Source organism: Argopecten irradians, chromosome 2 (assembly GCF_041381155.1).
Source record: "Argopecten irradians isolate NY chromosome 2, Ai_NY, whole genome shotgun sequence".
In the NCBI taxonomy this organism is placed as follows: Eukaryota; Metazoa; Mollusca; class Bivalvia; order Pectinida; family Pectinidae; genus Argopecten; species Argopecten irradians.
This window is the reverse complement of record NC_091135.1, coordinates 59,313,990-59,326,548: the sequence shown is the minus strand read 5'-3', so window position 1 is coordinate 59,326,548 and position 12,559 is coordinate 59,313,990. Positions and strand designations below refer to the sequence as shown.

At 35.8% G+C, this 12,559-nt stretch overlaps 1 protein-coding gene across 2 annotated transcripts in view; it reads right to left on the bottom strand.

Annotated features, from left to right (window-relative positions):
- LOC138316084 (uncharacterized) overlaps positions 1-12,559 on the bottom strand; it is a 71,141-nt gene that overhangs the window by 47,725 nt on the left and 10,857 nt on the right. For both annotated transcript variants that reach the window (XM_069257575.1, XM_069257576.1), the window contains exons 11-28: positions 12,388-12,502; positions 11,939-12,078; positions 11,539-11,667; positions 11,155-11,190; positions 10,687-10,801; positions 10,040-10,287; positions 9,544-9,658; positions 8,515-8,798; positions 7,456-7,573; positions 7,131-7,276; positions 6,681-6,795; positions 6,134-6,327; positions 5,710-5,824; positions 5,123-5,322; positions 4,437-4,551; positions 4,065-4,297; positions 3,662-3,776; positions 2,689-2,969 (exon numbers count right to left, since the gene is read on the bottom strand). In XM_069257575.1, the coding sequence (XP_069113676.1) occupies positions 2,689-2,969; positions 3,662-3,776; positions 4,065-4,297; positions 4,437-4,551; positions 5,123-5,322; positions 5,710-5,824; positions 6,134-6,327; positions 6,681-6,795; positions 7,131-7,276; positions 7,456-7,573; positions 8,515-8,798; positions 9,544-9,658; positions 10,040-10,287; positions 10,687-10,801; positions 11,155-11,190; positions 11,539-11,667; positions 11,939-12,078; positions 12,388-12,502 (2,814 nt within the window). The remainder of the gene's footprint in view (positions 1-2,688; positions 2,970-3,661; positions 3,777-4,064; positions 4,298-4,436; positions 4,552-5,122; positions 5,323-5,709; positions 5,825-6,133; positions 6,328-6,680; positions 6,796-7,130; positions 7,277-7,455; positions 7,574-8,514; positions 8,799-9,543; positions 9,659-10,039; positions 10,288-10,686; positions 10,802-11,154; positions 11,191-11,538; positions 11,668-11,938; positions 12,079-12,387; positions 12,503-12,559) is intronic.

Here is a 12,559-nt window from a genome sequence, read left to right as displayed (position 1 = left end):
TTACTTTCTATGATATGAATTATCAAATTATCAATAACGGAACCTTCATTTCAAGATGGTAACTCACTACTTTGTTTTACAAAATGATCCATTTAGAAAAGAAAACAAATAAAATGTATGATTTCCAATTTTAATTCTAAAAATAGTGTCTTCTGATAATTATAATAATGCTTGATAGCCTTTCTGTAGAACTGGTACATATAATTAGATGGTATTTGCATTAATTACTATAATGCTGTTTTATCATCGTTAATTAGGCTGTTTGAGCAATAATGGTACATATTTTCCTAATATATGAGATACATGTAAGTGTTGTTATAATTAATTAATCGAAATAGTGAATTCTTACGTTAGCAGTGTTTTGAATTATGGATGTGAAATATGGGGATTTCATAAAGTTCCTGACATTGAAAATGTACAAAGCAGTTTCTTTAAAAGAGTACTTGGTGTGAAGAAAAACATTACTAATGCTATGGTAAATATTGAACTTAGAAGAGTTTCTTTATCTATTATCAGGGAAATTAGAAATCGAAGAAAATAATCATAGCTGGATTTTTCAGTCTAGATTGGAATTAAACAATTGTGGTTTGGGCTATATATATATACATATACATGTATATGATTTGGAATCGTTTCTTAAATCTGATTCTAATCGATTTAAACTCAAATTAGAAGATCTTTTTTAGACAGGAATGTATACGTTTGATAAATGATTCATCTAAAGGAAATTCATACAAACATATTATTTTTGTCAACCTTATTCAAATAATTTTCTAGACATTAAAGTTAAGAGAAACATATCTAAATGTCGGTTATCTGTCCATGATAACCGACATATAGAGAGGGAAAGATACAGGAATATACCTAGGAATCAGAGAATATGTTCATTTTGTAATGATGATATTGAAAATGAATTCCATTTCGTTATAAAATGTAAGGTGTATGAAGTTTAAATTTTATAAAACCATATTATGTCAGAAATCCTAGCTTGTTAAAGTAAATTCAATTATTAAATACACAAAATGTAAAGGAATTAAATAATTTGGGTAAATATATTTCTTTTGCTTTAGAAAGAAGAAAATTGCTGTCAGGTTAAGACCAACAATTGTTACTGTCTCTCTCTCTATTCTACAAAAGATGTAGAATTTAATGTTTTGTTATTTTATTTTATTTTATCTCATTTACTACATTTGTAGTAAAGAACTGTACATGTATTAAAATATGCACTGTGAAAAATGTGATGAAAAACATTTCTAGTGCTGCTTGCTGATGAACTTAGGTGGAAATAATTTTAAAATAGTAGCTATATTCTCACTAAATAGTTACTTGTAATATCCATCTGGTTTATATTTATTTGTGAATTAAATAACTAAAAAAATAGTAGCTATGTTCAAAATGTCATTACTTTTTTGTCCATTCTGATATATATTTATTAAAAATGAAATTTATTTAACTAATGTATTTAAAAGTAGTAGTAGCTATGTTCAAAATAAAATTACTTTTTGTGTCCATTCTAATATATATTCATTAAAAATGAATACTTAAATATCCAGCGTTTTTTCTCTTAACATAACATGCAAACCCGTAAAAGTTGGAAGTTTTATGAAACAGTCTGTAACCTTACCTGTAATTATAATTATCTGCTATTGTTCTATCTTTCACACCTAGTCTCACCTGGCCAACAAAATACCTTACCTGTATACCTCAAAATTCAGAATGTTGGCTAAGTGAGAAGACACCGGCTAGCTGATTATCCCCTCCTCTTGATTAGTTTTAGGGGGAAAACTATTGACCAGCTGATATTCCCCCCCCCCCTCTTGATTATATCTAGGGGGGAAACTATTGGCTAGCTGATTATTCCCCCCTCTTGATTATATCTAGGGGGGAAACTATTGGCTAGCTGATTATTCCCCCCTCTTGATTATATCTAGGGGGGAAACTATTGGCTAGCTGATTCTTTCCCCCCTCTCGATTAATTCTAGGGGGAAACTATTGGCTAGCTGATTATTCCCCCCTCTTGATTATATCTAGGGGGGAAACTATTGGCTAGCTGATTATTCCCCCCTCTTGATTATATCTAGGGGGGAAACTATTGGCTAGCTGATCATAACCCCCTCTTGATTAATTCAAGGGGGAAACTATTGGCTAGCTGATTCTTCCCCCCCTCTCGATTAATTCTAGGGGGAAACTATTGGCTAGCTGATTATTCCCCCCCTCTTGATTATATCTAGGGGGGAAACTAGTGGCTAGCTGATTCTTTCCCCCCTCTCGATTAATTCTAGGGGAGAAACTATTGGCTAGCTGATTATTCCCCCCTCTTGATTATATCTAGAGGGAAACTATTGGCCAGCTGATTATTCCCCCCTCTTGATTATATCTAGGGGGGAAACTATTGGCTAGCTGATTCTTTCCCCCCTCTTGAATTATTTTCAGGGGGTGGGGGAGATTATTGGCTAGTGATTATCCCCCCTCTTGATTAGTTTTAGGGGGAAAACCATTGACGAGCTGATATATCCCCCCCCTCTTGATTATATCTAGGGGGGGGGGATGTGCTTCCGGTCGGGTGCATTCGATTTGTTTTCGGGCGTATAGTGTTGGTAAACCGGAGGAATTGCCTAATGTTTGACTCATGCAGGTAGGTATGGTGACTGAAGTAAACAAGATCTCAGCAGGACAAAATAGACTTACTTTTGGGGAGTGGAGCTGGTGTCGTAACAGGAACATATGGTCCCTGGGGTGGTGGCTGGGTGTTCACTGGGTTTGGCCCTGGTGTTGGGGATGATGATGGTCCTGATCCGGTGAAAGTTCCAGTCTGTCCTGTGGGGTTTGGAACATTGCCTGGGGTTGGGGAGTTACCTGGGGTGGGGGCAGGGGTGGGGTTGTTATAACACTCTGTTGTTTTACAACAAGGATTGGTTGGGTCCTTGACAAGACGACAGTTGCTTGGCAGCTCAACATATCGTGGACACCTGTTTCAGAAAATAAAATAAATGTGGTTTGAAAATGTGGTTTTAAACCAAAGGCAAAACACTATGGCAACATTTTAGAAATAATGCTTAATTAGAATACCAGGATAATATCTTTCGAGTTCTGTTGGGAGTATAATGAGGAATAAAGAGAGGTAATAACTTACTTGGCGTTACATTTGTTAGCCCTCTAATGTGGATATAATGAGGGATAAAGGGAGGTAATAACTTACTTGGTGTTACATTTGTTAGCCCTCTAATGTGGATATAATGAGGAATAAAGGGAGGTAATAACTTACTTGGTGTTACATTTGTTAGCCCTCTAATGTGGATATAATGAGGAATAAAGGGAGATAATTACTTACTTGGTGTTACATTTGTTAGCCCTCTAATGTGGATATAATGAGGAATAAAGGGAGGTAATAACTTACTTGGTGTTACATTTGTTAGCCCTCTAATGTGGATATAATGAGGAATAAAGGGAGGTAATAACTTACTTTGTGTTACATTTGTTAGCCCTCTAATGTGGATATAATGGGGAATAAAGGGAGGTAATAACTTACTTTGTGTTACATTTGTTAGCCCTCTAATGTGGATATAATGAGGAATAAAGGGAGGTAATAACTTACTTGGTGTTACATTTGTTAGCCCTCTAATGTGGATATAATGGGGAATAAAGGGAGGTAATAACTTACTTGGCGTTACATTTGTAAGCCCCTGTTGATGAATTGGTACAAACACAAGTGTAGTCACAACCATCGTCCCATGTCTGTCCTTGTGTGTAGGTGTCACCCTTGTAGTAACAGTATCCTACAATATAGACCATATAGAAATTACATTAGCTTACACATAATAACAGTACATTAATGTTTCTGTAGTCCATGTCATTTTTCTTCACCTTGAACATACATTGATTGCAAAGCAGTTTAAAACAAGACCATATCTATACAAATTAAAAGCCTACTTTATAATTTGAAACAATTCAGAATGTAAAGGTCATTTATGTTGACCTTTATTCTCAAAATTCCAAGCAGAGTATATCATTATTAGTAATTCATCAGGTGGTTTTTTTTTTATTTGAGGAGAATATCAACATACCAAGAGGATATTTGGGTGTTGGTAGAGGTTGACCTGGGACTGGTGAAGGTGTTGGCAGATGAACCTGTCCAGTGAAGCCTTGAGGCCTTACTGTTGGGACTGGCGTGGGACCTGGAGGGTTTGTTTGACCTGGCCCTGGTGTGGGGCGAGGACACACTGGCACCAAACAACAGGCATCTTCAGGGTCAGAAACTAGTTTACAGCCAGCATCAGTTTGGTCGAACTTGGCGCACCTATGGTTACATAAATAGACATCATTATCTTTCATGGAAATATAATTACTTTTTTTTGTTTTCATACTTAATCAGACTTTATAATGGTCGATACTTTTTAATACAAATAATGGAGAAAACATCAATGATATTGTCTGACCTCTCGAGACAGGTGTAGATTCCTCGGCTGGAGTCATCGCATCGGCATTTGAAGTTGCAGCCATCTTCCCATGTCTGTCCTTGGATGTAGTTAGCTCCCTTGTATACACAATACTCTGAAAACCAAACACTACGAATAAGCCAGAAGGTAATAATAACCGATAATAATAAAATGATATAGAATAATCTATTATCCTTTTGGTGCATACACAATCAGTATTTTATTCGATATAGGATATAGTGCCACAGAATTTTTTCAGGACGTGATTGATTATTTTTAACATTTTTATCTTGAAGTAAAATTAAAAGCTCAAACTTTTCAATAGTGATAATGGTAAAAAGTAAGTAACTTTTAAAACTAAAAAAAATACTGATTTGTCTGCTCCTATTTTAGATAGAGAAAAAACTCAATTTCTCAGTGGTTGAGAGCATCTTTAGGTTTATTACAATACACAATTATCACGTTTGTAACAGGATGAAATGGTACATTTTGTGCTACTTTTATTTTCAAATTTTAAGTTCATTTTCTACTGTAGTACATTAAGTTTAGATTCTATTCTTTTCTTTATGTAACTTGTGCAAGACCTTTTTGTAATAGTGTAAGTTCTAAAGTTCTTTAAAATGATAACCTTTGGTACATTTGGTGTTAAGTCTGTTTACAGTATACTCCAGCTAGGATATACTTACGGCTAGTCTGAGGTAGTGGTGATGGAAGAAGAGGGTTAGGAGCAGCTGTTGGTGATGGAGATACACCAGAGATAACTGGGTGTTGTCCGTCAATTGTTCCAGTTTGACCAGGCGGGTTACACTGGGGCTTCTTGCAGCATGGATTGGCAAAGTCATTGACCAGTCGGCAGTAAGATGGAAGACCAGTGTATCTCTGACATCTACAAAATCAAATTCACAACAATCAGAATATATTAAAGATCTTTTTGTGTAATATGTGGTAAAATGTGAGAAGTGAGAACTTGTCTTGTTAATGTTTTTGCCCTCAAAGGCGTTTCATAGCATTTCATATCAAATGAAGAATTATTTCAGATCTTTTATGTAAATAAATATATATATCTAATCCATATCTTTTAGCTGGCATATTCAAAATACAATAAAAAATTAAAGATTTTTTTTCCAAGCATTTGCCAAAATGAAATATGAAAACTTATATCAATATGATAGTTTAACATAACCATTCTAAAACCAGCTAGCCCCACCTCTACCAAATAATGAACAAGGCTTCTCTCATATTAACAGTATAGTTAAAGTGAGCTAAAACTAACCTGTCTGTACATTGGTAGACTCCAGTCTCAGAATCCTTACATTCACAAGTTAGGTCGCAGCCATCCTCCCAAATCTGACCAGTGGTGTACTGGGTGCCCTTGTAGATACAGTAGCCTGTGCCAACATGATAACAGTAAGTCGGTACAATTTCAATAGATACAATTTATAGTAATACATCTGTTCAATAATGCCCATTTGTCACACATACAAATATACAACATTTTCTCTCATTTCTGAGATATCAACCAAACCAGAGTGTAAAAAGGATGTTTGAAGTTCAAAATAATAGGTATATTGTTTTCCATTAGTGATCCTAGTATTTCAAGCCATTCTGTTTGCTGCTTTTATCATAAAAATATTTAACACACAAACAATAGTATTTATTTTACAGTTTTGACGTTAATCACCATTGTGTAAGTATACCTGGGACTTTTCCTTCGCCTGTGATCTTGCCATAATAGGAAGCTGGAGGAATGGGGTTAGGAATGACTTGTCCTGTGCCTGTGATGTTATTGGTGGTGCCCTGTGGGTTACATTTGGGCATCCTACAGCAGGTGGGGTCACGGGGGTCAGACACCAGTGTACAGCCAGCTGGTGGATCAAGGTAATCAGGGCATCTACAAGTATAAAAACTCAATATTACCTTATTGAAAATGATGAGTATCATGATAGACTAGGTATGACTTCTAAAGATTGTTTGAGCGAGTAATGCTGTGAGTGAGCATGTCTATCCTTGCATCACATGTCTGTCTGTCTTTGTGTTTCAGTTATTACATATATTGATATATATTGAAAACTTTGAAAATAATACAATTACAAAAAAAGAAAAAAACAACATAACTATTTATTTCAACATTTTATATGTACTCATTTTTTTTTGGTTTCTTATCTTCATTTCTGAAATTTTATAATGTAGACTAGCACCAGGTAAAAACCTTAATATCAAGTGTGTACATGATGTACAACTTACCTGCTTGTGCATCGGTAGATACCGTTCATAGCGTCCTCACAAGTACACTTGTAGCTACAGCCATCATACCAGGTCTGTCCCTGTTGGTAAGTCTCACCTTCGTATGTACACACATCTACAATACAATAAACATTGTTGCAATAATGGAAAGCATCAGGTTACATATCTCTCATTCTGTAATGTTGACATGCAAAAGACAATAAAAGCTAAAAATGTCTTGATATTTAAATACCTAAAAATAACAATCTAATGTTATGGGATACAACGACAGATATGGGTAACAGTGTATGTTGCCCCCCTCCCCACCTCAATTTCATGACAAGGGCATATAAAGTCCCACATTTATTTTCTAAACATGAATTCATTATTTAGTACTCAGAAGATCAACAAATGAATTTAATATATGTCATCAGAAAGTGATAATGATCGTAGACTGAAAGAAATGCTTACTCTCTTTGGTCATGGGTGTAGTCCTAAGGCCAGTCAACTCAACTCCGTGAGGGATGGCATAACATCTTGGCACAACACAGCATGGGTTACTTGGATCTCGCACAAACTGACAGTATGGGTTGGGTACATACTCATATTTGTAGCACCTGAAAATTGAAGTAAAATGATTGACTGTCCACTGCTTTCTTTGCATGACTTGGCATTTATTTGACAAATTTTTCTGGTACTTTTAAAGATTAGGTCAATAATTAAGTGAGATTTGTGGCAGAATATTCCAATGCTGAATCACTCCACTTTCCACAATCTATTTTTACTTGTGACTTACTTCTCAACACAGGTGTAGTGACCTGTTTGGCCGTTGTCACAGACACAGTTGTACTCGCATCCTTCCTCCCATCGTTCTCCAGGGGAGTAGTGTTGACCAGACTTGGCAACACAGTATCCTGCAGAAAATTATACCAGTGAAAACTTCAGTCGGGCATCCTAACATGTACTAGAGACATTTATATTTATTGAAGCAGAAGGAATCAAACACCCATCTTTATCATAGAAACATAGAGTAGGTCAGAAATACACAATATCCAGAATTATAATGGTCTACTGTACATTTTTAAATTCTTGAAAGCTCACAAGGTTCATTAGTATTTTTATGTACATTGAACTATGCACTCATCTTTTGGTAAGATAATCTCTTATCCTTACTCGGATAAGTGGCTATCTATCAGGTACCACTTAAGTGGTACCAAATAATGTTCACATAACACAGCCATGAGCATAATATTCTGTTTACCATATAACAAATATTTATGAGAGTATAGATGAAAGACTCAATTTCTCTCTTTTGTAAGACAGAACAAGAGATCCCAGAGGGATCCCTCTGATCTTGGTGCCCACCAAAGAATGATCTATGGCTGACAATGGAAAGTTTCTCTGCATTTCAAACTTTGACTACATACTACATATAAAATTTGAGTCAGATTGCTTCAGTACTTTCTGCGAATTAGCAGTAATAAACTTCAATTAATATCAAAATCCAAGATGGTATCCTGTCAGCCATTTTGGTCACCGATCTGTGCCATAATGCAAAATGCACAACTAAGGCCCTAGGGGAACCTACATATGAAATTTGAGTACAGTCCCTTCAGTACTTTCTGAGAATAGCGGTAACAAACTTCAACTATCAAAATCCAAGATGGCTGCCTGTTGACCGATTGGTCCCAAAATGCAATATGCACAACTAGGCCCCAAGGGGAACCTACATGTGAAATTTGAGAAAGATCCCTTAAACACTTGAGAAATAGCGGTAACAAGAATAGACAATGGAAGAAAAGCAAATTGAATAGCCCACCATCCAGCACAGATGGAACATTTCTGTCACACTAACCTTGTTTAGATATTCCAGCAGGTGCTGTTGGTGGTGGGGGTACAAATCCAGTCTGACTAAGGATGACGTATCCTGAGTATGGAAGCTGGAACTCTCCACCATTAGTGCCTGGGACGGGTGGCTGAACCTGACCAATACCAGTGATGGCTGGCTGGAAGACGGGAATAAGGTTGGGCATCTGGCCGGTGACTGGGTCGGGGGAACACTTGGGGGTGGTACAACAAGGGTCGTTGGGGTCTGTCACCTGGACACATGTGGATGGCATGTTCTGGTACACAGGGCACCTGGCAAAAATGTCAATAAACAGATGTTAATGTGGCTAAACTTTCAGCTAGTTATTACTGGCTCCAGTTTACAGTATCAGAATAATAGTTTATGCCACATTGATGAAATCAATTGATTTTGATGCAAGGTCAATAAATTCAAAAGTATCACTGTTTAACAATGATAACATCTGCAAGATCAAACTTGACTCTTCCCATTATTACCTTTATTCAATGTTTAAAGATGCTCCACCGCTGACAAACAGTATTTTTTCACTATTAAAAACAGGAGCAGACGATTTAGTATTTTTCTTCAGTTACAAAAGTTACTTACTTTACACCATTACCACCATTGAAAAGTTTGAGCTTCTAATTTTACTTCAAGTTAAAAATATGAAAAATAATTAATTGCATCCCGAAAAAATTCCGTACCACTATATCCTATATGGAATGAACTACTGAATGCGCATGTACCAAAGGCAAAATAAATTATTTTATATTATTTTTTGTGTTAATTAGACTATTATATACACGTTTAAACACCAATTATTGTTCAAATGATGAATATCATTTATGCTCTGTCGGCGGTGGAGCATCTTTAAAGTTCATCCAAGTTTTTTGCTTGTTGTTTTTGTTTTTTTTTATATCCAGCTTTTTTTTCTACTTAATACACATGTGGTTGTGATCTACGGTCTGTTTATGCCTAAATTATGTATTTCAGTAAAAAAATATTTCTAGCGTTGGAGACTTCAGTGGATTGCCTTACTTGTCACGACAAGAGTACTGTCCACTGGTAGCGTTAAGGCACACACAAGACCTTGCACAACCATCATCAAATGGCTGGTTCTGGTAGTACACTTGTCCATTAAACAGACATCCACCTATAACAAAACATAATAACCATAATGTGTCCTTAGGTTGAAATAGGCAAAATTTCAATGTGCAATCATTGATTTAATCCACTAATGTCACAGCATATATATATTATTTCTACAATTTTACAAAGTATTAACCACATCTATAAATATTGTACAATCACTCAGTCAGTGAAGGAAGAACACATAGTTCCATGTTTTTATCTTAGTTTTCCATATTTGAACAAATTTTACTGTTCATAGTGTAAAATATTTTCCCCTTTGCTAAAGAATTATAAAAATAAAAAATAAGTCTATAAAATGAGTTAGCAGATGGGATGATGATCATAATCTTGGTGATGGTTTATAGTCCACATGTTAATTTATATGGAGAAACAAAACACCTACTAATAGGGTTAGGTTGGAATCCAGTGCCTCCAGCTCCTACAGGAATTGGGCCTCCTGTGTAAGATGTAGGGGCAGGGTACAGTCCTTGGGCGGGGTTGATTACATGAAAACCACCTCCATTTCCGATGGAGTTAATGTTTGGTGAGGAAGAGAAAGCTGATCCAGTCTGGCACTCTACCATCTCACAGCAGTAACCGGCGGGCTTACGGACATTACATCCACTAGGCAAGTTGTTGTAGGTAGGGCATCTGTATGAATGATGATACAGATCTACAGTAATATAATACCTTTAACTCTGAGATACAGACTTAGCCAGAAGTGTATTTGTAGTAACACTTTCTGATGCATGAGAGTACTTTCTGATACAATAACCTTCTTAAGGGCAACAGACTTGATATTCATATAATACTATGTAGATTAATATGCTAAATTCACTGTTATTTTGTTTATTTTAAAAAATATACAATTACAGCAGGTTTTAATTGTATATAGTGATATGGTCGCCTTCTAGCTTTGCGCCAGGGAGAATTTCCCTTTAGCTCAGTCGGTAGAGCAGCAGACTAGTAAGTTGGGGGTCGTGGGGTTGAGTCCGGCTGGCAGCACTCCACTCTCGCCCTGTTACACAATGAATAGACTATAAGACTTACTGGTTGACACATCTGTAGTATCCATATTTGGCCGTCTCACATGTACATTTGAGGGAACATGTTGGGCTCCAGCTCTGACCTTGGGTGTAGGATTTACCCTCATATACACAGTGATCTGCAGCAAAGATAATAGCAACAGTTTTCATCTGAAACTTGATAAACAAAATGTAGTGACCATGATATCTTGCTACTGTCATTCAATGATACTTCTTTTTATCAATTGGTTGGTTGAAAAATAAGAATAAAAGTTTACCATGAGTCAATTCAACTCAATTACTTCTTTTTATCAATTGGTTGGTTGAAAAATAAGAATAAAAGTTTACCATGAGTCAATTCAACTCAATTTTACCTTAACAATTTTCACAATAGCTATCATAAATGATTACATCTACAAACAGACCAAAAGTCTGATGACAGAAAATTTGACAGAAAAACAATATGTATATGATGGTAGAATGAAATCCTTACCACCAGCTCCAGGTGCTCCAAGTTGATTAGATGTACCTGAAAATTAACAAAAAAAAATAATCAAAAAACAATCTACAGTTTGTACAATAATCATCAAAGAGGCAATGTTTATAGATGTGTAGCTGATAAAAAAAAATTCATTCTTCATCAAAATGTCTACCATTGTCATGAATTCTCTTTGAAACATGTTTCTACTCTTTCTTTTTTCTTTTCTTCCCCCCCCCCTTAAATCTTGTTTTAAATATGAATCAGATACAAAAAGTATGTTAACCAATGCAATGCTCTGCAGCTATCATAAAATTCTAAATAAAGATTCAGAAAACTTTGATTTGCATAATTTTTCTGACAATTACAATAGTAGCATTATATACAAGACCAACTTACTGCAAAGACCACAGGTGAGTCTACAGTTAGCCTGGGCCCACTGTGGGTAGGCTGTGCAGGATTGCTTGTCATATTGTTGGCAGTTAGTAAGCACATCAGTACAGGCACTGGGTGGAGTGTAGGTGAGACCTGTCATAAAACAACACAATTACAAGAGATCTAGTATATCATATACCTTACAGAGAAAAAAATTGTATTAAATATAATTTGATAGGTAAATAATCTTCAGTCTTACAGGGAAATATGTTAATGGCCTTGCTTAAATAACTCTAGCAATACCCTGTCAGATATAGTGTACTGTCAGACAGACATACCAGACCCATGTCAGATAAAGTGTACAGTCAGACAGACATACCAGACCCCTGTCAGATATAGTGTAAAGTCAGACAGACAGACATACCAGACCCCTGTCCACTGATTTGACCCTGTCCACTGAAACTTCCGTGTTGTTGGCTGAATTCACACACTGGCTGCTTACAGCACTGGCCAGGTGTCTGAACCAGGTTACAGTAGCTAGGGAGGGCGTTGTACGTTGGGCACCTAGTAGTCAGAAAAGTTAAGTTTCTTTCATACCAGTAAGATCATACATGATGCATTTTAGAAAAGATATTCTTGATATGCAAATTGTTCTTTATTCCTTAATAGAATAGTGCACCAAATTTCATTGATAAAATGTAACTAGGAATTAAATGTTTTCTCTAGACTGAATGTATCGTCAGAAAATAGACAATCAAAATGTTTTGTGAAATATAAGTATTTTGAGACTAAAGTGAAATGAAATAATGAATTAAAAACAGTAAGAATAATATAAAATGTTATTAGAACAACTAGCATTGCATTATTACTTACAGTTGTTCACATTTGTAATGTCCAGTGGATGCATCCAGACATGTACACTGGTAGTCACATCCATCCTTCCATGTCTGGCGCTCAAAGTACTGCTTTCCTTTGTAGGCACACACTTCTATCAAACAAAACAAATTAATATTCATACCAAGCCACTCGATTTTTGTACCAAATG